Source organism: Leptosomus discolor, chromosome 6, assembly GCF_034619465.1.
Source record: "Leptosomus discolor isolate bLepDis1 chromosome 6, bLepDis1.hap2, whole genome shotgun sequence".
NCBI classification, from domain to species: domain Eukaryota; kingdom Metazoa; phylum Chordata; class Aves; order Leptosomiformes; family Leptosomidae; genus Leptosomus; species Leptosomus discolor.
Window position 1 is genome coordinate 64,654,802 of NC_141396.1, and position 27,319 is coordinate 64,682,120.

General features: G+C 45.7%; 1 protein-coding gene across 1 annotated transcript in view; it reads right to left on the reverse strand.

The window, feature by feature from the left end:
• Positions 1-3,437: 3,437 nt before the first annotated feature.
• Positions 3,438-27,319, reverse strand: part of OBSCN (obscurin, cytoskeletal calmodulin and titin-interacting RhoGEF) — a 179,267-nt gene continuing 155,385 nt past the window's right edge. Inside the window, exons 95-118 of the mRNA XM_086467362.1 lie at positions 25,655-25,788; positions 25,216-25,328; positions 23,604-23,777; positions 23,030-23,106; positions 22,213-22,413; positions 21,595-21,655; positions 20,434-20,511; positions 20,117-20,289; positions 19,552-19,578; positions 18,882-19,034; positions 18,095-18,140; positions 17,452-17,529; positions 12,928-16,573; positions 12,192-12,314; positions 10,976-11,086; positions 10,690-10,857; positions 10,098-10,220; positions 7,960-8,130; positions 6,638-6,725; positions 5,773-6,012; positions 4,889-5,112; positions 4,346-4,421; positions 3,746-3,895; positions 3,438-3,615 (exon numbers count right to left, since the gene is read on the reverse strand). Coding sequence (XP_086323488.1) covers positions 3,438-3,615; positions 3,746-3,895; positions 4,346-4,421; positions 4,889-5,112; positions 5,773-6,012; positions 6,638-6,725; positions 7,960-8,130; positions 10,098-10,220; positions 10,690-10,857; positions 10,976-11,086; positions 12,192-12,314; positions 12,928-16,573; positions 17,452-17,529; positions 18,095-18,140; positions 18,882-19,034; positions 19,552-19,578; positions 20,117-20,289; positions 20,434-20,511; positions 21,595-21,655; positions 22,213-22,413; positions 23,030-23,106; positions 23,604-23,777; positions 25,216-25,328; positions 25,655-25,788 — 6,613 coding nt within the window. The remainder of the gene's footprint in view (positions 3,616-3,745; positions 3,896-4,345; positions 4,422-4,888; positions 5,113-5,772; positions 6,013-6,637; positions 6,726-7,959; positions 8,131-10,097; positions 10,221-10,689; positions 10,858-10,975; positions 11,087-12,191; positions 12,315-12,927; positions 16,574-17,451; positions 17,530-18,094; positions 18,141-18,881; positions 19,035-19,551; positions 19,579-20,116; positions 20,290-20,433; positions 20,512-21,594; positions 21,656-22,212; positions 22,414-23,029; positions 23,107-23,603; positions 23,778-25,215; positions 25,329-25,654; positions 25,789-27,319) is intronic.

A 27,319-nucleotide genomic window follows, 5' to 3' on the forward strand; every position in this document is an offset into this window, starting at 1 on the left:
AGCATTAACCCAGACCTTGTGGTGGTAGAAATTCAGGCAGAAGCTATCAAGCAGCTGTGGAAAACAAAAAACTACCTGTAACTGCACAAGGCTTGACTGTGACAGTTAATATTCCCATTAACAACTCCAGCACCTTTTCATGGCTTCCATGTTCCCTCTATGGCTCTCACCTCTTTTTTGTCACCTGTGGGTTCATTTCTTTGCTCTGCTACCACGATTTAAGCTGGAGCTCTTCCTACATTCTAGCCAAAGGTTTGATCTTTGCAAGCTTCAAACCATGCCCAGGAATACCTTGGGATAGCTGGGCAGGTCAGAGCCATAGTGACATGCTGGCCAAGTGATGTCCTCGCTCCAGGGGGATTTTTTTTGTGTGGATGGTTTGCGTGAAGGTCGTTTACTGCTAAAGAACAGTGTTTATATGTTGTTATCACTTGTAGGGACCCCAGGTCAGAGTTGAGGCATGAGGGGCAGGTGCTGCACAAACATGGACTGGGCTTGGGAAAGGAATATAAAAATAAGGACAATGATAATGGTTCAGCAGAAAAATCTGGCTTTACTTCCTTGTCAGAATGGTTTATTTAACCAAACGGTATTGAGTCTATAAAAGACTTCAGACATGCTCAAATGCATGCAGTTGTGAGAAGCAAAAAACCAATAAAAATCACTTCATTTGAGTCATATACGGAAGAGTGTGAAAGCTCCAAATGAGTTAATCTGCAATTAAGTTTTATACTTAGGTGGGTTGTCCCCTAGCACTGAGCTTTCCATCCCAAAGTGTACCAGCAAGAGTAAAGAACGAGCGTGTGCCAATAGAAACCTTATTGGATTTATAAAAGTTAAATTTGAAGGAATCCAGGGTCTTGAAAAGTTTATTGGGGGAAGACCTCATGGCAGTGCCTGTCTCGTGTGACTCCTCTGCCCCCCAAGAGAACTGAGCATGGAGTCTGGCCCTGGACCCTTGGTTTTCTCTTCTGTAGTGCGTCGTGAAGACAATATTGCTTTGGCGTTCCAAGTTTTGCAATCTATTGAGTCAGTGTCTGCTCTCCACAGCACAGTTAAAGCTGCTCTGCTCTCAGGTACAATTCCTGCTCTGCAAGGGAAGGAGTCATGATGCTGCACGCTTCAGGTTTGGAAAAACATGGGTTAAACCTGTTGGAAAAGCCCACCCCCCGTTAAACAGCATCACTTCTAGTATTAAACTGTAATGCATTAGGAACTGTTTTCCCGTTCTTGTTCCTCTCAACACAGCCCAGATACGGCTCTGAGAAGCGCCTGCTTACCGCCGCTTGCAAGGAAAATTGAAGAAGCTCAGCGGCATCAATAGCTCCATCGTTCACTTCAGAGAAGCTCAAAGGAACGCTGAGGTTTTAAGTACAAAGTGATGGTGCAGCTAATGCCATTCATTGCAAAGGAGAGCAGATTTTGAAGAGGAAAGAGGAACGTGAAAGTTCAGGATTTTTTGAGAGAATGAAACCACACAGCATTTGCCAGTGACGCCGCTGCCACATCCAGTAGATGTACCTGTGCACTCCTCAGGGAAGGGCAGCCTGGCTTCAAAGCGGCAAAGCCTCTTCGTGGTGCAACATCTATGTGCAAGGAGGTCATGGTCACTGTGGCGTTTGCTGCCTTTGCTGTCTGGTGGCCAAGTAATTCCCACAAGTCACAGCATATGCAGAAATACCCTGTGGCAGGCAGGATGCACCGATACAAACGCGGTGAAGCCAGGCAGAGTCGGGGAGTGTTTTCGGTGGGGAGCAAAGCAAGGCTGCAAGGAACCACTCACACCACCGCCTGGCAGCCTGGGTGTGCTCAGAAAAGGCTTTCTGCACAAGCCTGCTTTAGTCCCACCGGTGGGGAAGGCCGTACAACTAAATGCTCCATGTGCCATCTTTCCCAGGGACGCCCATACTCCACATCCCAGCTTAGTTTCTTCAAGAGTTGTTTCTGTATGTTTGTTCTTTAACGTGTTTTAAAGACAATGCAGATACAGTCAGACAGGTGAGGGATTACTGTAAGAGCCTATGTGATGGGTAACTCCATCATCTAGGTCGAATGGGACACTTTGAATACACGCCCCAAAACCCAAGTTTTGTGGTGTTTTCAAACCTTGAAAAACATTTGAGGAGCTTGGTCAGCTCTGCAGGTGCCCCTGGAGAGCTGATGTCCCTCCATGGAGCCACACAGCTCACTGAGTAGTGGGCTGGGCTCTAAGAGAGCAGGAGCCAGGCTGCCCAAGGGGAGTGGCGTACGGAGGGTCAACTTGGGCCCCGAGGAGAACAGTAACTCTTCTCAAAGCTAAGCAAGCTGTGGACTCTTGCGGGAGTAGGATAAGCAATGTCTCGGTCACTGGGAAAAGCCATTGCTGTTACTCTCCCCGTACACACCTTGTGCCACAGAGTCAAGCTGCAAGGCTGCTTCCATGGACACCGTCTCTGCTTGTTTCTTGTGACTTGGGCTGGAAAGAGTTTCCTCACAGAGTATGAAAAGCCCTGATTAAAATCTCCCCTGTGGTACCACTGTCTCACATGTAACACACACCTCCTTCCCTTGCAGCCTCTTGTTCTACAGCTAGAAGAGCCCTTCTCTAGCCCCGTGCTTAATCTGAGGTCAGGCCCATGGGATGGTGGAGAACTTGGCCAGGTAAGCGACACGCTGAGCCTGGCTGCTGATGGACGCTAGCAGAGTCCCACCGCTCCAGCCTTGTGTCTGGCACTTGGCAAAGATGTAGGATCACAGGACAAGTCAGGTTGGGAGGGAGCTCAGGATGTCTCTAGGCCAACCTTCTGCTCAAAGCGAGGTCAGTTATCAGCTCAGGGCTTTATCTAGTTGGACCTCTACGTCCAAAGCCTGAAGACACATCGCTGTCTAATATTAGCCCCCAGGAAATGCTTCACTCTTCCCGATTTTTCCCTTCGTAACTGGTCATTGAATTCTTTTGGATTGGAAGCAGGTGAGAAACCCACCCGTCACTCAGACCTTGCTGCGGTGGTCACTGTGGGACTGAGCAGCGCAGTAATATCTGAAAGCACGTCTAGTTATCACATCCTGGGGCCAGCGGCAGAAGTCAGTGCCCAGCGTTTGCACGCATGGAGTCTTTCTGGCCTCAGGGAAGGATTTGCAAAGCTGCTTGGGGCTGGTAGCTCATCCCATTCAGAAATCTTTCCTGGTTATTCCAGGGAGAAGGCAGCCAAGTGACACACTGACTGTCAAGTTACCGTCGGTCAGCTGAGCCATGTTAACAGTTTACGTTTCCATTATTCTTACCTCGTGGCAATGCACGCGTGTGGATTAATTTGCTCAGTTATGCTCAATCACATTCACAGAGAGCAGTTACCCCGGCTCAGCTGATGTGCAGCAACTTGGCAGGACTCTTTGGTACCAAACACTAAGTGCAGAAGGGGAGAGGGAGACAATTTATGTCTGTCGCAGCATCCACATCACTGTGCAATCATGAGGCCGTACTTGGAGCACAGCAGGCCCCTTTTCTTTTCCCGTTCGGTGAGGAAATTCCTCAGTTTGGTGGTGGGGAAGGTAACCAGTGCTTGCTGCCTGTTGTCCAAACCTGTCTCCTGGAGCCACGGGCTCTGAAGGCACTCGGAGGCTGATGGCCTTCCCCTAGAAGAGAAAAAGGTGAGAAGGTCAGTTTGGGACCCGTGCTGGGTGAGGAAGCTCTTTGCAAATGGAGAGAAAGAAGGGGCCAGGATCTGCACCAACTGTGCTGTTGGGAGAGCAGACGCCATCTCACCAGGGGTTTGCACACAGCGTGCTCTGGAGAAAGGACACTGCTCCCCCGGAGAGACCCGCGTAGCACCGCGTGAGCTTCACTTTACCCTTCCTGGTCATTCTCAGGAACTCGCAGGCTACGTCAGAGCTGACAGGGTAGTTGGCACTCAACCTGCTCCAAAAGAAGAGAGTTGATCAACATGAAAGGCATCGCTCAGGATGCTCCTTCTCCCAGGAATTCCCACCCAGCAGTGAGAGGAGGGTCAGATGCACAGAAACATCACACGGGAAAAATAAAATCCCAAAGGCCACGGTTCCTCTGTGGGCTTCGTGACTTCGGCTGCTTTTTCACTTGGCGTAATTTGAATTTTCTTGTTAAAGTTGGGGCTTTTCAGCACTCAGTGTTGTAAACCAGCCTTGCTCTGCTTGGAGATGTCACTGGGATGGGGCATCCTTGCATGGTACAGCCAACTCCATACCCTCCATCACACAGCCTTCTGCACCATTGCCAAGGAGAGGGGGCACAACGGAGGTTAACTCTGAGTCAATGCATCTCCCCTGGTTGATGACTCTGAAATGGCACTTTTAAAGCTGCTCGTAAGGCGGGGAAGGATTGACTTACATGATGAAGGCTGTGATTCCAACGGACCAGACATCAGTCTGTGGGAGGGCTCCTTGCTCTGTCAGCAGTTCTGGAGCTAGAAAAGCAAACTGGTGTGAGCCAAGCTCCCCTCCAATACACTGAGACCAGCAGAAAAGCAGTGGGTACTTTTATGCTTTGCTACCTTCCCGAGAGTGAAGAAGAAAAAAGCTTCTAGTACAGGGAGCTGGTTGAGGTTGAACACCCTCGTGGGTAATGACTGCAATGAAATCTTGAGGACATCAGGCCAAATATCAGTAATACTATACCCTGAGCTCCGGACATGTGGATGCCAGCCAGAGCGGTGTTGGTCATGACCTCTGTCTCTGTCCTCTATGGTCTGCAAGTGGGACGGCTGTCACCAGTAGCTTCTCCTGCAAACTCATGCTGTTACTGGAGGGCAGCACCTGGGAGGCTTTGCTTGCTGGGGCCAACTGCTGCCTTGACCAATGGCTCTATCTGTCTTTCTGTTTACCACAGATTGCGTACAAGGCTGAGGTTGCTGTGACTGAACTCTGTACTCACCCATGGTTTCAACATAGTCCGTGCACTTGTCCATGGTGATAATTTTATCTTCTGTGTAGAACTGTGCATTGCCAAAATCCAGGAGTTTCAGCAGGTTGGGCTCGGTGATGATCATGTTTTCAGACCTGAGATCCAAGTGCAGGATGCTGTGTGCGTGGAGATACTCAATGGCACTGAGGATCTGCCACAGGTAATCTCGGACCTCCACTTCTGAGTATGATGTCCTGGTAGAAGAAAGGGAATAGGAATCAGAGGTGTCCTGTCTGCGTGCCCAAGAGCGCCCTTCTATACCAACTATCCTCCTCCCCTGGAGATCTAATCTCATGGGACTCTTGTCAGTCAAGAAGAAACAACTCTATTAAAATTTAGTGAATCTATTGTATATGGAGAGGCCGGTCCATACTGTGAATCAGGTTTACAGATGCAAGAGGTTCAGGAGGTTGCAGAGCTGCATGTCAGAGAAAACCGTTGTGCAGAAATCAAAATGCAGATTTGATGCCCAACATTCCCTCTCCTTTAACCAGAGGGTGTCAGCAGATCCATTTTCTGTCGTCGTGAGAAACAACGTGGAGGAGAAATGAGGCTTCCTGAGCCACAGTAATCGCCATGTTATGGGAGATGAGGTTTCATATCGGCTACTGTAAACTGCTTTCAACACTTCAACTGTGTGGCCCTGAATTGTCCCCTCCCCCGACCTCGTAGGGAACTTAAGTAATTTTTTTTTTATGTCACAAGGAGTTGCAGGGCATCACAAGTCCCGTGTGCAATGACAGCACACCGGAGCAGATGGAGAGAGGAGATCGAGTCTGTCAGAGGAACGCAATAGGTGTTTTACTCCTCACACCAGCCCTCACTGGAAAACCTTTCCCTCCCTTTGTTATTACCGTAACGCCAAGGAGTGGAGCAGCTCTGGTCCCACGCACATCTCCTGGATCAACACTAAGTGCCGTGGGCTGACGTAGGCTCCCTTCAGCTGAGCTATGTTTGTGTGATGAAGCTTTCTCAGGACTTGGTACTCCAGGAGCACGGCCTGCTTGTCCTCTTGCCAGTAAGGGATAATTTTAGCAGCTAAAGTCTTGCCGCTTACTTTTTCCCTGCACTGTCGAACGATGCTGAAACGCCCCCTGGTACAAAGGAACACAAAGGCAAGTTAAGCTTCTCTGCTACTCCTGGAAGATCCAGGAGCTTCTCTTCTTTAAAACCTCCAGGATCCCATGCTGTGTTTTTCATCCATACCCAATGTGGAGTTATTGCATCTGTTGTCACAGTTTGCACATCCTCCTGTGTCTCCAAATTGTATAATCACTTTAAATTGCAGGAGTGAGAGCTTAACACCTTTGGAGAGAGAGAAGGTGGCTCATCCTCTCTGGAACAAGAGAACTACCCCATCTTCTAGGCAGAGCAAGTTGAATCCCAACCCCATGTCTGAAGCTGGTAGCTGAGAAGGTTGATGCAGTAAGGAGAGGAGCCTTTGTGAGCCCTCGGCTCACTTCACAATATACTAAGGGGCTGTCCTGGTGCCCAGCACAGACCCTTTTGCTCTCCCAGAAAATCCGCACCTGAATCCTACCAAACCAAGGTGAAGATTGCTCAGCCAATGCTCTCAGGTTTCTGTGTATTGCTGTGGAGGTGTTTTCGACACAGCGCCATGACACTAGGTGAGCAGTGCATTTATCAAAGTGACTTTTCGGAACTCCAGCCACAGCCACATTTCCCTCTGGCTGGTTGAGTGCTCAGTTGGCTCATTACCTTTTGATCTCTGTCTGGAAAGCGTAGGTCTGGTAGGTTGGGAAAGGCTCAGATGGTGCGATTAGTTCGCTCTCTTCTTCAGTAGCAGCTGAGGGGAAGTTCTGCGTTGCAGCACGAAGCTCTGCAGAGAAAAAGCGACAGGGATTACATGAGAAAACAGCTCTGTCTGGGAGCTGGAGCCTCTCTGAGCTACCCTGTGCTATCTATGAACAAGGACAAAGGTGACAGCAGAGCTTTCTCTGGAGAAGTCCGCAGGTTGTCTCCCAGCTGTGACATCCAATGCTCTTTGAATGCAACAGATTCTGGACTGTCCACCCAGTAATTCCCTGGTGTGACCCCTCCAGACTATACGAAATAGATTGTATGTCGTGTGCTATGATATCAAACATCTCAGCTGCTGGTTCTCATCCTCTCGCATAACAAGTCATCAGGGTATGGCAAGGCACTGACAAAGAATTAGAAACTTCTTTTAGTTGGATATTTCAGGGCAGCAGCTGAAACTTGTTGCTCTGCTTCTGGCATGTGATTGTGTCCGAGTGCTCCCTGAAATGTTAAAGCATCACTTGACACATTAAAGCATCTGCTTGGAAATGCTGGGCATATTGAGATATGTCAATGAATCCTGGGCCAAGGGAAAGCAGATTTAGGGTGAGTTTAAAATACCTCTGTGAACTGATTTTTACAGAATTATTCTTCTCACTGGGAGGAAATTCCATTTACACCATCCTTCTACTTATTGGCAGAAAGGATACCTCCTTTGCTACATGGATCTCTTTGCTGTGAGGTTACGGATTTCTTAATTTCAAAAACATGTGAATAGTACAAAGTATTCAAACAGGTGAAAAAAATAGTAAATTGAGCTTTCTTTACTTCAGAGGCAAAATGCAGCTGACGAACACACCGTAGTAGGGTGATAATTCCCAGTAGCAAACACTGGAACACATACATTAACTATTGGATTTAGGACTGAGTCCATAAGAAAGAGCAGGTCCAGGGCTTTCACCAGTGGCAGGTCTAGACCAATAGATCAATGCCTCCAGTAGCACATTCCTTGTCCCAGACCTGTTTCCTGACGGTCTCATATAAAAAACTGAGTGTGTCTTCAGTGGGTAACCTACAGTTTCCTGATTTTATTATTTTTTAATATATATTTACATATGGTTTATAAATAAGAAAGCCAAAGAGGAGCAAGCCCTAAACCACCCTGAGCCAAGTGGAATTGGTCTTGATTCACTTGCTCTTGACTTCTCGACCCGCATCCAAAAGGATGCAATTTTTTTGATGGAGGAAAACCACAACGCTTTCATGGCATTTGATCTTACCCATTTGATCCTTCCCAGTGATTCTCACTTTGGCGGATGGGTCACTGTAAGGGCCCATTCCTGCTTTACTGGTGCAGGCTATCCTGAAGCAGTAGGTAAACCCCTTGGAGAGATTTTTGGCATAGTAGCAACAGTCAGCAAGGTCAGAAGCAAGAGTCGTCCACTCCCCATCTTAACCAAGGAAAGACAGAAAAGAGATTAGGACTCATTTAAGATGGTCACACTGTTTGTTTATTTTTACTTTGGGGGTTTTGTTGTGGGGTTGTTTTTTTTTTTTTTTTTCATCCGCTTTACTTGTGTCCTGGGAATATGGAGAAACAGTGGAATCTCACAGAGTGAAGGAAAAACTGACTTGCTATGGCCAACTTTTGTGCACGGTCCTGCTCACTGTACATGCCGAACTCATGTTCTCTGAAATCAGCTGGTTTATATCTAATCAGTCCAAGGTGTGGCAATATTGATTTAGAGGAATGGTGAAACTTTCCTGTATAGTTTCTGTTTATCTAATTCATGCTACCAATCTCTAAGGCAAATATACATCAAGAAGTCCAAACAAAAGCCTAGCAAAATCACCCCCTTTGGCCCATTAACACCCTTCTAGCAAAACCAGTGTTTGAAATTTGTGCAGGTTTCCTCAGCTTTTATGAAACTCAGGTGATCTCAGGGAACTGAAATTGTAGATATGTTCTGGACTCATTATTCATGGGACTAAGGTGCAAAGTAGAAAATCACCTGCAATAATTTAATGATCATTTGTTTCACATGATGCTGTGTCCCATGCTTTGCCATTGCTGCCATGCTCAAGGCTGAACTCAGCTCCCTGAGAGTGCCTGAGATTAAACCCATCCTTTCATTCAAATAAACACTGGTAGAGAGCCTCAAATCATAGGCCAAGCAATAATTTGCCACCCAAACCAAAAGTATCAACAGGTTTGCAGGGTCCTGGTTGAGTTAGGGTATGTGTATGTGTAAGAAGGAGCAGATACAGCTTAGAAACAGAAAAGTGTTGGCAGAAGCAGCATGCAAAAAGCCTACTGTCAAATAATGGATAAAACAAGGAATTTTTTTCTGATTATCTTAATCCTCCTGTGTCCAGAAAAGCAGGACTTTGCGTGTTCCTGCCAAATAGACAGAATGCAATGGAAGATTGTAGATGCTGTTTCCTGTTTTCCTCCCTAATTGGAACAACTTGCATTTGTTTCCTCCACAAAGTCTCGCCTACAGTTGTTTTAAAAGGAATAACAATAAAGCTGTGTTGGAGGAAAGGTGACTGACACCAGCTGCAGAGTGAAAAGGCAGAAAGCTGCTGCACAGGCTCATGGTAATCCAGAAAGGAGCGCATGTATGCTTGGAGAATTAAAAGAAGGAACATGGAGGAGTTGAATCCAAAGGGCTGTGTATGTGTGACTGCAGTAGAAATGACTATCAGGCACAGCATTCCTAACAAAAACAGCAAAAGCAGTCCCAAGAGAGACGGAACAGGCTTGGGGATTTGATTCAAAGTTGATGGAATTAAACAAGAAAACATTCACTGACTTCGTCAGGCTCTGGACCAAGCCGTGGAAGAGAACATCAAAGGGATGATGCAGTTTTGCCAAACTTTTGTCATCTTCCCTGGCTGTTCGCCCTAAGATTCCTGCACGATCAATGGAAAAAGAAAGTGTGGCTGTTTAGCATAGGCTGAATTGCCTTTTTGATAGACCATCTTTCTCCACGGACTGTACAGAAAGCCTGGGTATGGGCTGATATTGTCTGCTGATCGTTATTGCTGGGCATTATTAGCGTATAATCTTGTCAGAACTGTAGGTTATGAGGATTACTCAGGACTGTGTATCTGGCAGCAGCCGCGGATATTCTTCTGTAACTGTTTGCTTTTTGGTCACAGCTTCCGTGCGACCTCGTTTGGTTCACACTGTAGCAAAGCCTTTGTACGAGCTTGCGTATCCCAGGCTGATTTAGCCAGTGCAGTGTCTAACTTTTAGATGGCTAAATGATGGCTGTGTGAATTTCACTCCTAACTCTAAACTAGGAAGCTGAAATCAGGCTGTTTCTGAACAAAAATAAAACATCCAGCTGGTGAGGAGATTGTACAAATGGAGATGTTCCCTGCCAGGCCTAAGGGCAGCACTCCACTTTACCTTCGCTCTTGCACTGGACAGTGTAATGGATGGGGGTGTTGGTTTCCACAGGCTTCCAGACCACCTGCACTCCGTCCTCGTAGACCTCCACGATGTCAGGGGGTGGAGGGCTGGGAGGAACCTCTGTCGAGAGGAGGCACAAAACCCAGTGACTGTTGGCAGTAGCACTGCAGTGATACATAGGTCTACAGCCAGCATTGCTCAGTTACAGATATATTTTTTATATATTTATTTATATATATATGTTTTTTATATACATATGTATACACCCTGTCCCCAGTGGAACAGAAATTTATCCGTGCCCAATTTAAACTCAGTATTAAGATTTTAAAGTCTGGTTCTTGAACCACATGGTTACTGGAGCATCTCTGTTTCCAGGAGGGAGACTAAAGAATGAAGAAGAGGGAATGAACCCTGCAAAATGTGCCACGCTACCGGACAGCAAGGGCTGTGGCTGTGGACTAGAGCAGGCAAGGGAGAGATTCATCCTCTGAGCCCATCTGCAGCCATCTCACCTCACAGGTACTGACAGGTCACACTTTTGGGCAGAAGTACTTGTGGCACCTACTGCTGCAGCTACTTCTTCTCTTACCTGCTTTTCTTATGATGCAGGAGGTGGACGCTGAGCCCAGGGAGTTTGTGGCCACACAGGTGTAAATGCCGAAATCATCAGCACTAACAGAAAGAATGGTTAAAAGCTGGAAGTTTTTGAGCGTAGCTGAGATGAGGATCCTGCTGCTGCTGTGGACAGGTATGCCATCTGAAAAACAGAGCATAGGAGAGATAAGTGCCCTGCCAATTTATACCTAGGTGTCTAAACCCTCCCTGCACCCCTGTCCCAGCAGTTAGGGACTCCCTTAGAGGGATGCCAACGTCACCTCTGAACCAGTCGATGTGTAGGGAGGAGTGAGCCGCCGTCCGGCACGACAGTGTCACGCACTGCCCGACGGCAGCAGCCTGATCGATGAGCTCCTCAACGAACAAAGGTGCTGCAAAGAAGAGGAAACATAGCAATTCAGAGGGGCCCCGTGGGCTATGTGGAAAAGAAGTGTATGCAGGACATCAGAAAGCATTTTGGATTGGTTCAGGAACATTTCTGGTTCATGCTCTGGCATTCCTTTGACAACATTTGGCATGCAGGTGCAGGAGGCCTGTTCAGCTCCACGGATGCAGTGTGACTGCTCATGCATGATAATCCAGATGGGTCTTTGAAGGGCCGTGGGGAACATCTGCATTGCCCAGCCCTGCTGGTACAGCTAAGGCAGCAGAACAGCTCAGAGGAGAGAGAGAGCATGTCACAGCAAGAGTTTTCTTCTGGCCTAGCTTAAATGTGAGGGCAGAACCAAATGGTGGTATTTCAAGGATGAGGGAATCAGATCAAGGCAACAGAAGAAGAGAGAAGAGATAAAAGGTGGATATAGAAGGAGAAAAAAACCCCATAGAGCATCTAATCTGCTGCTGTCTCCATGGGAAAGGTGGGAGCTCAGGTTTTCTTCTGTCTTTCTCCAGGATTTTTAATCCGCAGTGCCCAGGAGCTGCCAGCCTCACACACCTGCCCTTCCCAGTGCTTGGCTGGGCTCTGCTGAATACTGGGGCATTAACCTGGCCTCAGCCAATGCTCCTGCTAGAGTCAAGGGGAAACTTGCCTGGGCAAAAGCAAGTTCAGCTTTGCTGACACGCCGTTTGGGACTGACACGCCGTTTGGGGCTGTCCCACCATTTTTCACTTCATGGCTCTGTGGCAGCGTGTCTGGCCCTTACACAGGCAGGCAGGACTGGAGCGTAGGAATTCACAAGTCCCTGCTTCTGCCATCCCACCCGTGGATACTCCATTTATTCTCTTTCTAGCTTACACATAGATTTTATTCCTTTGCAAGGGCTTCCTAGAACGGCTCCAATTTGCAAGCAATGCCAAGATGAGACAGTTTTAGCAAGGACATAGTTATGATGTGAACAGAAGAGGCTGGTTTACGTTGCCTGAGCTGGTCCAGGTCATCTCAAGACAGTCATTGCAGATCCATCCTTAGAAACTGTCATATTCACTAGTGATACTTCATGATAAAACTAACTGGTGACTTATATGCAGTAGCAATACCTTTCTCCTTTGGCGTGAGGCTTGGTAGCTTGAATGACGAGAGTGCTGATTTCCTCTTCAGAGATCCTTCAGCTCCTGTTAACAGCTCTTTTTCTACTGCCTCACTTCCCAGCTCACCAAACTCTGTTTCAAAGAAAGGATGAGAAGTCATTCAAGGCCATCCTTCTCCCTGTGGCATCCACTTAGAGCAGACAGTTCTGCTGCTGGCACATAAATAGCTCAGCAGTCACAGCTTTCGTTATTAATGAGCTTTTCAGTCAATACAGAAGGCTGTGACAGCTATTACAAGCAGAATGATGTCCAGAAAGAGCAGGGATATCTAGGGATGGCAGAGAAGAAAGGACAAATTTTGTCATTCAGTGTCCTCGACTTAGGTAGCCAGGGTGACTTCACCAACTTCTCCCAGTCACCGTAGCTTTAAAGATTTACCATGGTCAAATGGTAACTGCAGAAGAAATTGCAGCAAGGAAAGCGTCATCCAGGCCTGACCTGCTTTTGTGCAAACTCAGACAGGGGAATTTAAGCCACTTCTATCAGCAGATTAACCCAGCTGACTCCGGACTAAAGTGAGCCAGTAAGACACAGCTAGTGGTGGGGCTGGAGACTGCTAAATTCATAACCTGCCACTGCCAGATTTGCAATGGCTGTCTAACTACCCTGGGGAAAAGGAAAAGGCAGATTTAGTAGAGCCCGGTTATAGCGGCAAATCTATGAAGGCACGGAGTAAAATATTCACCTTCCTCTGCCTCTGGCTCAGGAGACATCTTTCCTTTTAGGATTCTTGAAATGTGGGCAACAGAAGCTTTTACTTTCTTCTTCAGACTCTGTTCCACTGACTGCTCCACTGAATGAGACCTTGCATATGGCTTAAAGAGTCCTGGCTTGTTGTAGAAGGAGCTTTTCTGCTTACCACTTGAGTCCTTTTGGAGGCCATACATTTTTTTATGACTCTCTGACTCTTTCCCCACAGCTAATAAGTTAGTTGCCTTTGAACCCTCAGATATTCCCAAATGGTTCTTCCTGTTCCTGTCCTCTGCCTCTTCTCTGATGCACAGTCGTTTTTCCTTATGCAAATGTCCTGCAGGAGGTGACCTTGCCCTTTCGCCAAAAGGTATAAACCGTCTACCAGTTGGTTTGGGCGGAGGCTTCCTATAGTTCATAAATTCAAATGGAAAATAGACAATGTCATACAAGTCAGAGAAATTCAAATAGGCAGGCTCTACCTCTGATATGTCAAATTTTGGAGTTCCACTGCTGAGACTGGGTGTTTCGTCCGACAGGTCTTTGATTTTCACTAAAGAAACTTCTGGGTGTTTACCAGTGTCCTTGCTCACTGACACTTGGCTGGGTCTTTTTCCAGTGTCCAAACTATCTGTTGAGGAAACACTCACTTGGCTAGAAGTGGGGCTCTCAAACGCTAAGTCCTCCAGATGCTCACATTCATGAGGAACTGTCAGGGCTCCCTGCCCTTCCAGTACCACTGACTCCTCACTCACTACAAGATAGGGTTCTGCAAGGTCATCCAGCTCAGAGACTTCTCCTCTTTTACCCCCTTGTACAGAAGGGAAGGAGGTGTCCGTGGGTGCTTGGCTACCTGGACCTTCATGGAACATCTCTGTGGGAGGAGAGATGTGCTTTCTGTATTCCTCCTCACCAGAAACTGATTCTGCCCAAACATTCATCTCTTCAGAGAGCGAAACCATCTCATCCACTAAGCCCTCCAGCACAGCAGACTCCTCATCACTGTAAAAAGAAGACCTGTGGTGTGAGAGCTCCTGACTTTGATCCCTGCGAACCAACGATGGGACAGTTTTTCCAGCTTCACAGCTTCCGCTTTCTGAGGCAACGCCTCTACCCTCACCATAAACCTTGGGTTGTTCCTCATGTTCTAGCTCATAGACTGAAGCTGGAGAAACTCCTGGTTGTGAAGCAGTTAAGTCACTTGGAGGCCCACCCTCCAGACCAGCAGAAACTCTGCCACTGGGACAGGCAACCCTGTGCTGCTCAAACACCTGACGTCCCCTTGTCTGTCCAGCTGCTCGGCTTCCACTTGCTGTCACAACAGGTCTCACCTCCCTGTGAAGCGATGCCTTTGGATGTTCTCGCTTTTCACTCTCACAGACTGAAGGGAGGCCAGTATTTTGGGAGGATGCAGTTCCAGCCGGGTGTCTGCTCTCCAGAAGAGCAGGCACCCTGCCACTGCTTTCAGAAACCTTCTGGTGTTCAGCTCCCTCGATTTCAGCCTCCCTGGGAGCACCCTCGGTGACAGCTGAGGTTTCACTCCTGAGAGCAGCAAGCCTCTCCTTGCTACGAGCTGGCCGTTCCCTTTCAGCCTGCCGTGCTCCATCGGAGACTGAAGTCAGCAGTGATTTTGGTGGTGGGATTTTTGGAATAGTGAGTTGCTCTCCCTTCAGGATGGATGATGCTGTGTCTCTGTGAACAGGAGCCCTCTTGTGCACTTGGCTTTCACCATCATGGGCTGACGGTGGAGTGATTCCTGTAATATCTGGTCCTTCATCCTCCAGGACAACAGGTCTCACCTCTTTATAGGTCTTCAGCTTCTGATGAGCACCTTCATCGGCTGTGTGCAGAGCAGTTATGGTACCTGGCTGTTTGCTCACCAAGACAGTATTTGCTGGAGCACTTTGACCAGGAAGTTCCTGACTTTTATCTTTACAAACTGGAAGTGAGTCGGTTTCTGTTTGTGGGCCAGTTAAAACAGCAGAGTGTTCATGCTCCATGAGACCAGATCTGGCCACATGATGAGTGGAAGTCTTCTCATGTGAATGTTTCTGCCTTTTGTCTTTCCAAGGTGGGACTGGGGCTGTCCTTTTGATAAGCAAGCTTCCACTTTTTAGATCTGGGTGGATGTCGGTACTGTGAGCAGACTCCTGGGGCAGATACACGCCTCCCTTACTCGTAGGGGCTGACGGGGAGGTGGTCTCTGACTGTGTGAGAGTTGAAGTGGACTGTTTGCCCTCACGAAAAGCGGTGTCAGAGGCACTGTCAGGAGAAGATATACCCTCCATGCTTTCATGTTTTTGAGCTGATGATGCAGTTGCATCTGAACGCTGGGCAGTAAGAATGGGGCTTTTGCCTTCCAAATCTTCAGCTTCCTCCTCAGCGTAAGTAGCTTTTGACTTCTTCAGTAAGTGTTTCCTATTCTCACTCCTATGAGGTGACACTGGAAGTCTCTCTAGCTGTTGGACAAAACCAGCTGGGCACACAGTACCCTCACATTGTGTGGAAGGAGGGTGCTGCTCTTCTGAACAATCCTTGCTGGCTCTCCTCAAGTCCTGCTGCTTTGAAGTGTCTACAGAACATCCCTTGCCAGGCCCTGCAGAAATGTCACAGTGGTCGCTGCCTTCAGGGCAGCTCTCCTGTGACAATATATCACAGTCTTCTTCCAAAATATCTTGTTCCCTCACTGATCTTGAGGCTCTCAGCCTATAGTCATCCAGGGAACGGCTTCGGCTAGCGCCAGCAATGGCAGGATGTGGTGGTTTCCTCGCAGTGTCAAATGAAGCTGATTTGGTCAAGGAACCAAGCAGACTTTCCCTGTGATCATCTCCATCGTCAGATTTTCCTTCTTCTTCTTCTTCCAGTTCGAACTGCTCTAGAAGGGGTTCACGGAGACCACTGAGGGGCACCTTTGAATATCCAGCTTTCCGGAAAGTCCTTCTGGCTCTGTCAAGATGTCTTCTGAACTCCCTACCTGGTGAGGAAGGCCCCCTTGCAGGTAGCTCAGCTGCTTGGCTGTAGAAAGTGCTTTTAATGACACTTTGTCTAGGAACACAGACAGGTGCCTTTTCTGTCCCATCTGCAGCCATTTCAATTCTATCCTTATCAGATAAAAATATCTCTGATTTTTCTTCCTGGCATAGATGTGATTTGCTTTCTCTGGGTGTCCTCACTGATGAAGGCTCAGCAGCACTGCTTCTTTGGGACTGCTCTGCACTTTCATCTTGAAGTCTGGAGTGGGCTCCCTCCTCTTTCTCCTTTAAGATACTTGCCATGAGCTCTTTGCTTTCTGTAGGTGATTTGTCCTGCACCTCGGCTTTCATGGAAGCATACTTCCTCCTCATGGGTTTTACTGGTGTGACTGAGATTTTGGAGCGCTTCTCTTCACTTGCATGCTTTGGAGGCTCCTGATGGGTTGGTACATCAAACAGGGACAAGTGCAGTTCGGGTGTGGAGCCAAAGTGCCTCTTCTTGGGGAAATGTGAGTTCTCGTTGTCTGAGGAGGAGCCGCTGGTACTGGACGAAGTGCTTTCTTCAATGAGATGCCGGGAGATGGCCAGGGAGGTGTTATCGTGAGTTCTTTCTAGGATTTCTGGGATAGACCGCATCACCAGGATGGATTTATAGCACATCAGAGACCGCTGAAAGGCAAACCAAAAACCAGCACAATCAAATGCAAGCAAGGTGGGAGTATGGTAGAGCAAGTATATCAAATGACCTTCTGCACTCTTCAATACCACAGATGCTAGTTCAATAACACATGGCCTCGCTTTTGTACATATCGTCAATTCAGGCCTCATTTGCTCTCCAAGTCTTCCTCTTCTCTCATTCACATGGTGAAACTATATTGACTTCAGGGGACATAGTTGCTGTTGTGAACAGGGAAGAAGGACCCTGCTTGAGGTTTTCAAAGACAACCTATCCACTCAAAGCAGATGGAAATGGAGTTTTTAACAGAACACAACAGATGAAATCCTAGCTGGAGTAAATGGCCTTACATCTGTCGGTTGCAGTACAACCTACAGTGACTTAGGCCAACAGAAGCCCTACCATACTGTAGAGGGTAGGATTCATCTGCTCTACCTTCTGCCATGTGACATGTCTCAGTTGAAGTTGAGCAGCTGGCCTCCCCTTACAGCTAACAGAGAGAAATAGGCATTTTCAGAAAACAATCAATCTGATTATTTTAGCCAAATTCAGGCTAAAGAAGAGGAATCTTCTTGGGACCCGTCTGTAAATCAGCGCCAATTGCAAAGGCAGCTGAGGGTACCTGACTTAGACACAACCATGCACCTTACAGGACCTGCATTAGACCAGATGATTTCCAGGCAGGAAAAGCCTAGATAATTTATTTCTGCCGCATCTGTCAACCACTCTCTCCTGGGCTTGTTCCCCATTCATAGCCCAGCTGAAATCTCTGCTGTGCTCACTGTCCTAGCCCGATAGATTTTCAAAGATGCAAACGTAATTAAAAACATGTATAACTAAAAAGAACCAACATAAATTAAGGCCAACTCACCTGCCACTTGCTCCGAGCCACAATGAATTTGAGCTGCTTGGTATTAATGAAATGAGCTGCTTCAAGGGGGAGATTATGCTGCCAGGTGGAATGAGAGGAAAATCATTGGTTAAAAAATCTTGACCTAATTTCTTGAGAAGGTTTTTTTTTTTTTTAGGATTCTCTCCTTCCAGAATTGTTTAATTTAGGAAACTTACAATAGACCAAATGCTACAATCCCATCATGGCTAAACTGTAGACAATCTCAGCTTTTTCAATAAAAGCAAGCCCTGCATGTCATTAAATTATTTTTTTTGGTTAATTTTTAGCTTTTCTCCTTAGCAATTTAAGGTGTGGCAATATAAACCATAACTTTGGTCTTCAAAGCCACAGTTTCCACTCTATAAAGACATGTTAGATCTGCTCATGTCAGTAGTAATCTTTATCTTTTGAAAGGAAAGATATCTTGGCATGTAAACACCAATGCATCTCCTCTTTCTGGACAGACATACCTGAGCTTCTCTGTAGGACAGAAAGTAGGAGACCAAGAGAAAAAATAAACGAGCAAAATAACATCAAGCAGCTTTAAGAGCTGCCCCTTTAAAATGTCTCTTGCAATCTCACTATTTTTAATGACTCTAATTAAGAACTGGGACAAACTTACCGTGAACCACTTGTGGGAAAGACAGTCCAAAGCACTAGGCCTGGCTCTGATAAGAGAAAATATCACTATTTTAGTAGCAAATCACTTCCAACAGCAACTGCAAGATCTTCCTGAAGGTGCCTGCTTCATGTGGACACACACGTACACTTTTGTGTCTGTCCTTAGGCTGCTGTTTTAGAGCTGAGAAGCCAAACAGATAGACAGAGGCTTTCAACCCGAGGTTTCCTTCCCTTGAGGCGAAATAATCCTCTTTTTTTTTCAGTCTGAGACTCCCTGCAGACCCTCAAGAAGACCCATGGCACTCTGCAGGGCATCAAGAGCAACCCTAAGAGTGACTTTGACTCTTTGGATGGCCAGAGAAAAAATGGCTTTGAAGGCAGAAAGAATAGAAATGAAATTAAAAGGCAATCGCCTGCAAACACACCTTCAAGCTGCCTTTTGTACTTGAAATTGTTTAATGGATGTGGTTAATATTGTTTAATTCTCACATAATTCCCTCTATACCAGTCCTTGCTCTTCCCACTTCTCTACATCATCTCAGGAACTCATCTTCCTGGAGGAGTCAGGGAGTAAGGACACCAATATGCCAGAAACAGGCCAATTGGGCCAATTTCCATGTTTCATTTTGGATAATGGAGAATAACGAAGAAGAATCAGGGCATAACGCACCACGTCTCACTCAGCTTTCTGCTTTTCAAAACAAGCGCAACGCCGATGGGCTGGACTGGCCTGCTGAGACACCAACATCTTTGCCCACTGGCGGTAGGAAGCAGAAAAGTGCACTCACGTGGGGCGCTGCTGTAGGATCCCTTTCATGAAGTCCTTTGCGTCTTCACTCAGGTGAACAAAATCAGGAATGGTCCATGAAATTTCCCCGTTCTGGATATTTAGAAGGGTTCCTCTGTCGTTCTCCCCAGCAAACGGAGACTTGCATGTTAGGCTTATTTGTTAAACACCATAAAATAAAAGGAGACAGACTTTAGAGTTTTGTTTGCTGTTGAAATGACAGAAGCACAAGTGCTTACAGGGAGCCTTAAAATGCTTGAGGGACTCCGTGCGTGGGACTTGCAATGCTGGTGAGTCCACTAACAGAGCATCCTTCACCCCAGCATTACACGGCACTTAACTGCATTATTTACCCCCGTTTCACAGATAAGGAATTAAGGGTTTGGTTTTGCACAGCTACAGCAGGGCGTTGGGTAGAACAGGCAAGGGGAAGACTGAACCTCCTTCACCGCTCTCACCGCTAACTGCAAGGAGAGCAGCTGTCAGGTCTTCAAGCAGGGACAATGACCAAAGCCCTGGGCAACTAGGAAAGAGTGAAAGGAGAAAACCACAAAAGAAATTGCCCTCATCATAGAAGGCCTCAATGCTTCCCTCAAATCCCTCACTTGAAGGTCCTGGAGAGCTCTGACTGGCAAAAGGATATTGAATAGGTCTTTCCAAGAATTATTTACCTTAAATACGTGATGACTCCAACAGACCTGAGGAGAGAGGGAACACAAACATCAGGTGTTTGTCACTACTTCTCCATCCTTCTCAAGCACACAGCCCCTCTGCCTGCCCCTAGACACCCTGGCACAGTAAGATCACCTTCTCCTCCTCACCTTTCCATGGCAAATAAATCCCGAAAGCTATTGTTTTCACCCTTCAATTTTTTTTCCCTTCAACATTTTTGAAAAATTGTTCTCCATTTTTAAAGCACAGATAGAGGAGAAAACTCAAACTACTTTTTTGGACTTTGCCTTTTCTAGAAAGCCCCTTAGGATCATCCTCCCTAATTACTGCCTCTGATAAAGATCATCTTCTCAAAGATGCTCCTTTGCATTAATTAGCTGTCAGTGTTACAATTATGGTTGAAGAAAATAGACAGAAGGAGCTTTAAAAAGCCCTGATGGGGTTTGGATTCTCAGTGTTCACTTTCAGTTTCCTGAGTTGTATCACTACTCTGTTTATGTATTAACAATAAATCTAAATTCAGGCTGTCTAGGGCAAAAGCTTTTTAGAAAGATGACGGGTTACCAGATGTCGGTTGCTTTTGACACTGGTGACTGAGAAACAATTTCTGGGGCAACAAACTCCGGAGACCCGTATTTGCTGAACTGAGGCTCAAAGGGCGTGATCTTCTGAGCAAATCCGAAGTCACAGAGCTTAAGATCTTCCCTTTCAGGATAAACCATGAGGATATTCAGCGGCTAGTAAATGAAATAAAATAAAAATCAACTTTTCTTGAAAACAGACAGTATTTTCAGTTATAAGTAGGAATAATTCACATAGAGAACGCCCATTCCCTGACTGAGAGGCTAAGATAAGGTAGACCTGCCATTGCACATCATTACCTTGATGTCCAAATGAAGGATGTTGTTGTCATGAAGATATTTGATTCCTTCCAAAATTTGCTTGATATACAATTTGACCTAAAAATTAAATTAATTATCAAACAATTATTAAACTTTAATAAGAGGGTCTCTGATTCCACCAACATTGTTAATATATGAGAGAGGGAGAGATTGAACTAGAAATACATTTAAAACTAGAATGAACTTCTTATATTAGTCTTGCAGTTGAAATAATTTGTGACTCAAACATTACTCTGTAGAATGAAGCTGTGTCTTGTATGTGACCATATTGCCCTGCTGGAGCCTTCTGTATGTGAAAAAGCCCTTACTTTTGAAAAAAACAACCCTACAAATGTGCAAAAAAGAGATACAGAGGTGCTCAAGTTTGATGAACCTTATCAATTGCCTAACAACTCAAACTCGGCGCTGGCTTGGTGTAAATCAGGCAAACCCATTTAAAACACAAACACATCTTAAAACAATGTTGCAAACCTATTTTCTTGACCATATGTAGATTCAGTCTGACAAGGAGTGAAGATTCATAGCTAGCTTCAGCTTTGGAAGTCCTCTACCTTTGACATTTTATAGTGTCAGCTGACGTTTGATCTTTAAAGGTCCCTTCCAACCCAAACCATTCTATGATTCTGATATTTTCCTCTGAGTATTTCTAAGAAAAATCAATTTTACCAATAAATATGGGACACCTGGCTGCTAGATGGGAGATGCGAAACATTTTGCACTTTGAGCACCAAGGGTCTCAAGAAAACGCCTTAGAAACCATAATTTTAGCCCTTGGTTTGGAGACTGAAAGGGAGTGGATAGAAGTATAGTTGCAAGGGGATAAAGCATTATTAAACAAGTAAAGATACAGGAGCTCCAGGTGACAGATAGCAAAGAATTGATGATAATAGAGCAAATATCATCTGTATTAGGCTGAATGCAATGCTGGTAGTCAAAACCACTGGCTGTTTCTAGTTATTCCCCAACGAAACTCAGCTTAGTAATGAAAGCTGATGGGGACACATTTTAAAGGCTGATTCTGTTTTGAGAGATTATCACCAGCTCAAAGACATTCCTCATAGTCAAAAAGGAAAATGCAGCTTAAAGGTGCTCTGCTGGTACCCACCAACTCTGGACTTTCAAATGAGAAAGAAAGATTACCTCTGCTTCAGTGACGACACTCTTCTTGAATAAACGGTCAAGGAGCTCTTCGCTGGAGCATCTGACAATGGCATTAAGGGAAAACAGAACTACAGTTAAGTGCCTATTTTTAGTTTGTAGTCTGTCCAGCTCGCAGCAGAATTCACGAGGTGATCTCAGGCAACGTGACGTGCATGTAATTCATTAAAATCTCTATTGCATCAGTGTCCTTCTTGCAGAACTGGGCTGCTCTAAACCTGTGCTCCCTACAAGCAGGAGCGTGGTATAACTTGTGCCAAAATCTACCTGTTGGTTATGGGCTTCTCTGCTCTGCACTACATATTCCTGGTGCTCACCCAGACTGGATCTCATGGAAACAGAGTCCTTCGCTTCTAGACATTTGGTGCTTAACAGCTCCTTCACACTTGTATATACGTGTACCATGATTTTTCCTAAACCAGCAGAAACATAGTACTTCAGTGAAGATCTTGCAGACCTGTGTCATCCTGCAGTGCAGAGAAAGACTGTGTGTGTCTTTTTATCTCAGGCAAAACCTAAAAATGGTTAATTGCTTAGTTACTTAATAAATCTACCTAGTACTTCCCAGCCTCCTCGGACAAGCAGCACGGGAAAGGATACAACTCCAGAATCAAAATCAGTGTTTTCCGCGTTTCAAACTGATCCAGGAGCCTGGTAATTCTGTCGTGGGACAGAGAGGCAAGAATATCCCTCTCTTGATGCGCTCGAGCCTTCGTTTTGCTTCGTAGAGGTATGAATTTGGCAGCACAAGACACTCTGTTCCCTTTGTGTACAACTCGTTTCACAAAGCTGAAGCACCCCCTGTGTAAAAATCAAAGGACAAGCCCTGCTCAGACCTGGTTCAAAGCCCAGCAGGTGTAGACCTTCCCACCTCCCAGCCTTTGACAGCTCCCTACTGCTCAGGGATGAAATTCTGCAACATAAAAAGCTCTTTTTTCCTGTATGTGAGGTGCTATTGCCCTCTCCTGGCTGTCTCCAAAACTAAGCAGCGAGTTCACATCAAGGGAGAAGCTGTTTCAGGTGATACAGCCTTGTGCTGACAAAGGCTGATGCTCTTGGATCCCTTGGACAGACACCGTGCTTGTGCATACATGTCTATGGGCTTGTGATGCTAACATTGCCAAGAAGCCAGACCTGGGCACCTATCCTGCCAGCCTCTGGCTGGTATTTTTTTCTGGTTGGAGCTACCTGGACCTATGGGCTGTATGGACTCTCCCATCCTCTGTCAGAAACCTCAGGAAAGTGTTCCCAGCACACCTGAAACAGTGTGACCTCCCACTTCTGCTGGTACTTTCACGTTTTCAGACTTTTTCACAGCTGGGCCCACCTCTGCCTCTGGTTACCTATGCTCAGCAGCTCAGATGGGCAATTAGATATTCTCCTGCAGGGATGCTATAAGGTTGGAAAATTCATTTACCTTCCAATCTCCTGCTTAACCTCATAAAGGGAATGGAGCTTTCTCCTAGTGGCCACTTTCTTTGCTGCTTGGTCTTTCTTAGCTTTAGAAACAAAGGAAAATATATGTTAATATTCAAACAATGCCTTGCTAATAGTGTGCAAAGTTATTGCAGGACAATTTAAGGCAGGAAAGAATTACAGATTTTCTCTAAACTTCTGCACAGAACTAGTGGAGCTGTTCAACGACAGAACCTGTCAATATGAACTTTGGGACTGCATCTTCACCTGACATAAATCAGAAGAGCCAGGCTAAAGAGGAAAACATCACCAGAGACACGTTCCCACTAATTTCTGTGGCCCAGTGTATCAGTTTGTCGTGTTGTCTGAAGCAGAGAGAAAAAAAAAATATCTTTTCTGTGTATATATGTGGAGGTCATTAAATTGTTTGTTCTTAAACTGGATCCTGCCATACCGGTAATACACAAATGCTACGCAGGGATACAGAGCAGATACCGTATGGATACAGAAGATGACTGCAACAGAGTACATATTGCAAGGGCTATGGAAGCCACTCCTGCAGCTGACAGAATGACCTTACCTTCGTGTACAATAAGCTCTGCTTTGCACAAAACCTCTCCTCCTGCATTTTTGGCCACACAGGTATAAACACCACCATCTTCCGAGACAGCATTGTCCACCACTAAGAAATACGTTGTTCCTTCCTTCCCTTGGTGGAGCCTGTTGCTGTCTGTCAGCAACGAAGTGCCCTGAAAGAATGAAATGACATTTTGGCACCGGGAAAACCAAGATGGAAGTGGGTGCTGCTTCTTTCCAAGAAATGAGATACAGGAGCAGAGCTACAGCACAGACCATTTCGGCTAGCAAGTCTCTAGCAAAACTGACAAAATGCTGGCTGAAGAAGTCCCCCATGTCTAACCATTTCTCTGCTTCCATGTTACCCAATAACATAAAATGCCAGATAAATATATATAATACAATAAATGTAAAGTGATGCAACCCTATTCCCCCCCACGAAATGTCAGTCTCTGAGCTGTTCCTTATTACACTGGAGCAAAACTTTGAGTTACAGTAGATCACTCCACAGCAGCTCCAGCTCAGCGCTTGGCGGCAGTCAAAAAGTACCAGATGTTAGAAATTATTAGGGAAGAAATGAAGAATAAGACAGAAAGCATCCTCTGATAAATCCTCAGTTTGCCCAGGGTGTGGTACTGGTGCAGCAATGTTCTTTCAGTAACAGGTTCCAGATGAGGATTGACAGCAAGTTGGGGCTCTTCAGCCTGGAAGAGAGGCTCTAGCAATACGGCATGACGGAGCTGTATGGAATTGTGAGTGGGCAGGGATTAACTTTTCCTGGTACAAGACGTAAGAGCCAACACATGAAGCTTGTGGTAAATATGTACAGAACAGCCAAAAAGAGGTACTAGAGAGCTTTACTGTGGGTTAGTAAATAGATAAAAGTTCAGCTAGGTTGTGACAACTCTGAGCTGAAAATGTCAGAGATTGCAAGAATATTAACAGGGTGTATCATATATTCTTGCCTTGTTCTTACGCTTTTCAAGGCGTTCTGGTGTGTACGTGCGCGTGTGGCTGTGTGTGGGGAGGGGTTCTTTGCATTTTTGCTTGTTTTTCAAGGTTATTTTCTTTGTCTGAGTAGCTCATCCTTCGACTTTCCTTTCAGAAATTAAATTAAATAAAACTTGTGTGTACAAAACACTTAGTTGGACCAAAGAGTTACAGACAATCATTATAGAACACCACTGGCTTATTTCAGGGGCACAACAATATTATGAGGAATAATGAATTACTTATCCTTCCTTTCTGTGGAGTATTAATTTTCCATAGTCACACTCATTTTACCAATTAGCTGCAAAAAAGACACAGAGCCTGGAAGTCACGCTGACAATTGGAATAAACCACTCTTAATCCCATCCCTGACCCCCAAACTGCAACACACATCTTGGTGGAACCAATCTCCCTTCCTGCCCATCTTGGTCCCTCAAACCATCTTGGTCGCCCTGTTTGTGAAGGGAGCCACAGTGACACTGCAGATGACACTGGGCGAGAAGCACGGTTGGTGGTTCCAGCGAGAGCTGCAGCTGGTTCAACAAGGAATTCCCCACAGAAGTACTGCACTACAGTCCTTTCTGCGGTCCTCACACCAGCCAGAGAAAAGCCTGCACTTACCTTAAACCACAAAACGGTAGGCGGAGGGGTTCCTTCAATGACTGCCTGAAATTTGGCACGCTCCCCAGAATTCACCTGCACATCCTCTATTGTCACTTGCATATAGGGCGGACCTGGTGAGACACAAGGGTTTGCTGCGTGCACAATACCATAACTGTGCTGATGCAGGTGGAGTTACTCAAATGGGATTGATAGGACTGACCATTTAGGATATGACAGTAGCTTAATGTCAAATCAAGAGCTATCACAGCAATATATTTGTGTTTCTTTATACTGGCATTGCTGCGAGGCTTACTATCTTCGTGTTTATCTGTTACTTTTTGTTTGATAAACAGTTATTGCTCAAGAAATGGAAGTAATTAAAAAAACAGTCGTCAGGAGTTGTGACTAAAAGAGAAGACAATGGGACATGGGAAAGGGAAACAAGGTTCTTTCTTACTTGTCGGGGTTTTCTCCTCAGTCTTATACACACAAGTTCTTTCTGTGGTCTCAATATAAACTTCACTGTGTACATCCCAGACCACATCTCCTTCTCTTCTGTACCAGTCTCCTGCCCCCGTGGCTGGTGATGTTCTTTCATGAAGCCCGAGAGAAAAGATCGTTACGTAGTCACATAAAACTACAAAGCTACAGGATTACACCCTGCCATAGATCTGTGTGTTTAACCACCAGAGAAATAATTATTTACTGAAAATTAGTACAAGAATAATTTTATTTGGGGGGGATTAATTTCTCTCCAACCTTTTCTGTCCTTCTTGCACAAGGCATGTGTGAATAGGATTCTAAAAATAATAACAAACCTACAAGAATCAGTTCAAGTCACCACCTGCTTCTTCCACCACAGAGGACTTGCTGTTCTTGCAACAAAGTCTGTCACATTTGAGGTGGGTATTTACCTGGTAATAGGAACGGTGCGCTCCTGAGTGCTTTCATCTCCAGCAGCTGTCTCTTCATGGGAAGGACCGGGGCTGGGCTTTGGCACACTCGGTTCTTCAGCTGGAATCTGCGTTTGTGCTTTGTCTGGCAGCAGAAATAGAGCAAGTTAGATGTGTCACCTATGATGGCACACCCAAAACCCAGAGCAAACCTTTGGAGCCATCTCTAGTCTGCCTTGTGTCAGAGCCGAGTCCGCCTGACCTCAGCTGAGTGCGATCACTGAAGCTAAGAGGAGAATTTTGCCCTTTTGAGAAGACCATATGAAGCAAAGGGCTTGAATAACATCAAACACCATCAGTGAACTGAGTAGCCTTACATAAATGTACAACTGGTGGTCAAGGCAGGCCCTGGCTGAGGGTACAACTAATATGGAGGATACAACCCCATATTTAGAGGTATGCTAATATGGAGGACCTGCTGATGTCATAGCATAAGCGTCGGTGCACCTCCACCGAGTTCTTTGAAAATGTCCTCGTGCAACTCTAAGTTACACCAGAACAAGTTTTGGCATCTGGGGCTTATAGGAACAAGGAAATGAAAAGATGGTGCAGCTCAATGGCAGTTCAGGCATTGTTCATCTTTTATTATTAATTATTTTATTGGATATGTCTCCAAAAACTGGTTTGATTTTCTATTCCAAAAATACTTGATTGTCTTTTGATATTGACCATTGGAGTTAACCCATAGGATAAAGTGCATTATCTCCCTTTTTATCTGAGGAGAAAAAGTTAAATCAAGAGGAGTCTTCTCCCCAGCAGGAATGGCCTTTTTTTTTGTGAGAGATGTTTGGTGATGGCTGGTTTTGGAAAATAACAGCAGTTTCTAGAAATCACATAAACCAGCTCTGTTAGGATGGAAAACATGGTTATTCAAGGAATTACTGGCAGGGTCAGAGATCCCAGGTTGATGGGATTGTGCTTTCCTATTGCCAGCACTACCGAAATATCTGCCTTCTTTTTATTTAAAGTACGTGATCACAGGGACAGTTGTCAAGTCTCCATCTCATTAAAATATTTCACCATATTAATAACACATTCAGTTTTCTCAGGTGAAAAGACTGCAGAACCATCTCATTCACTATTCTATTATCCCTGTAGTTATGGCTAAGGAAATAATCTGCTGGTTAATCCTTATGATTTTTGAGTCATCCTGCTTCACCAGAGGATTA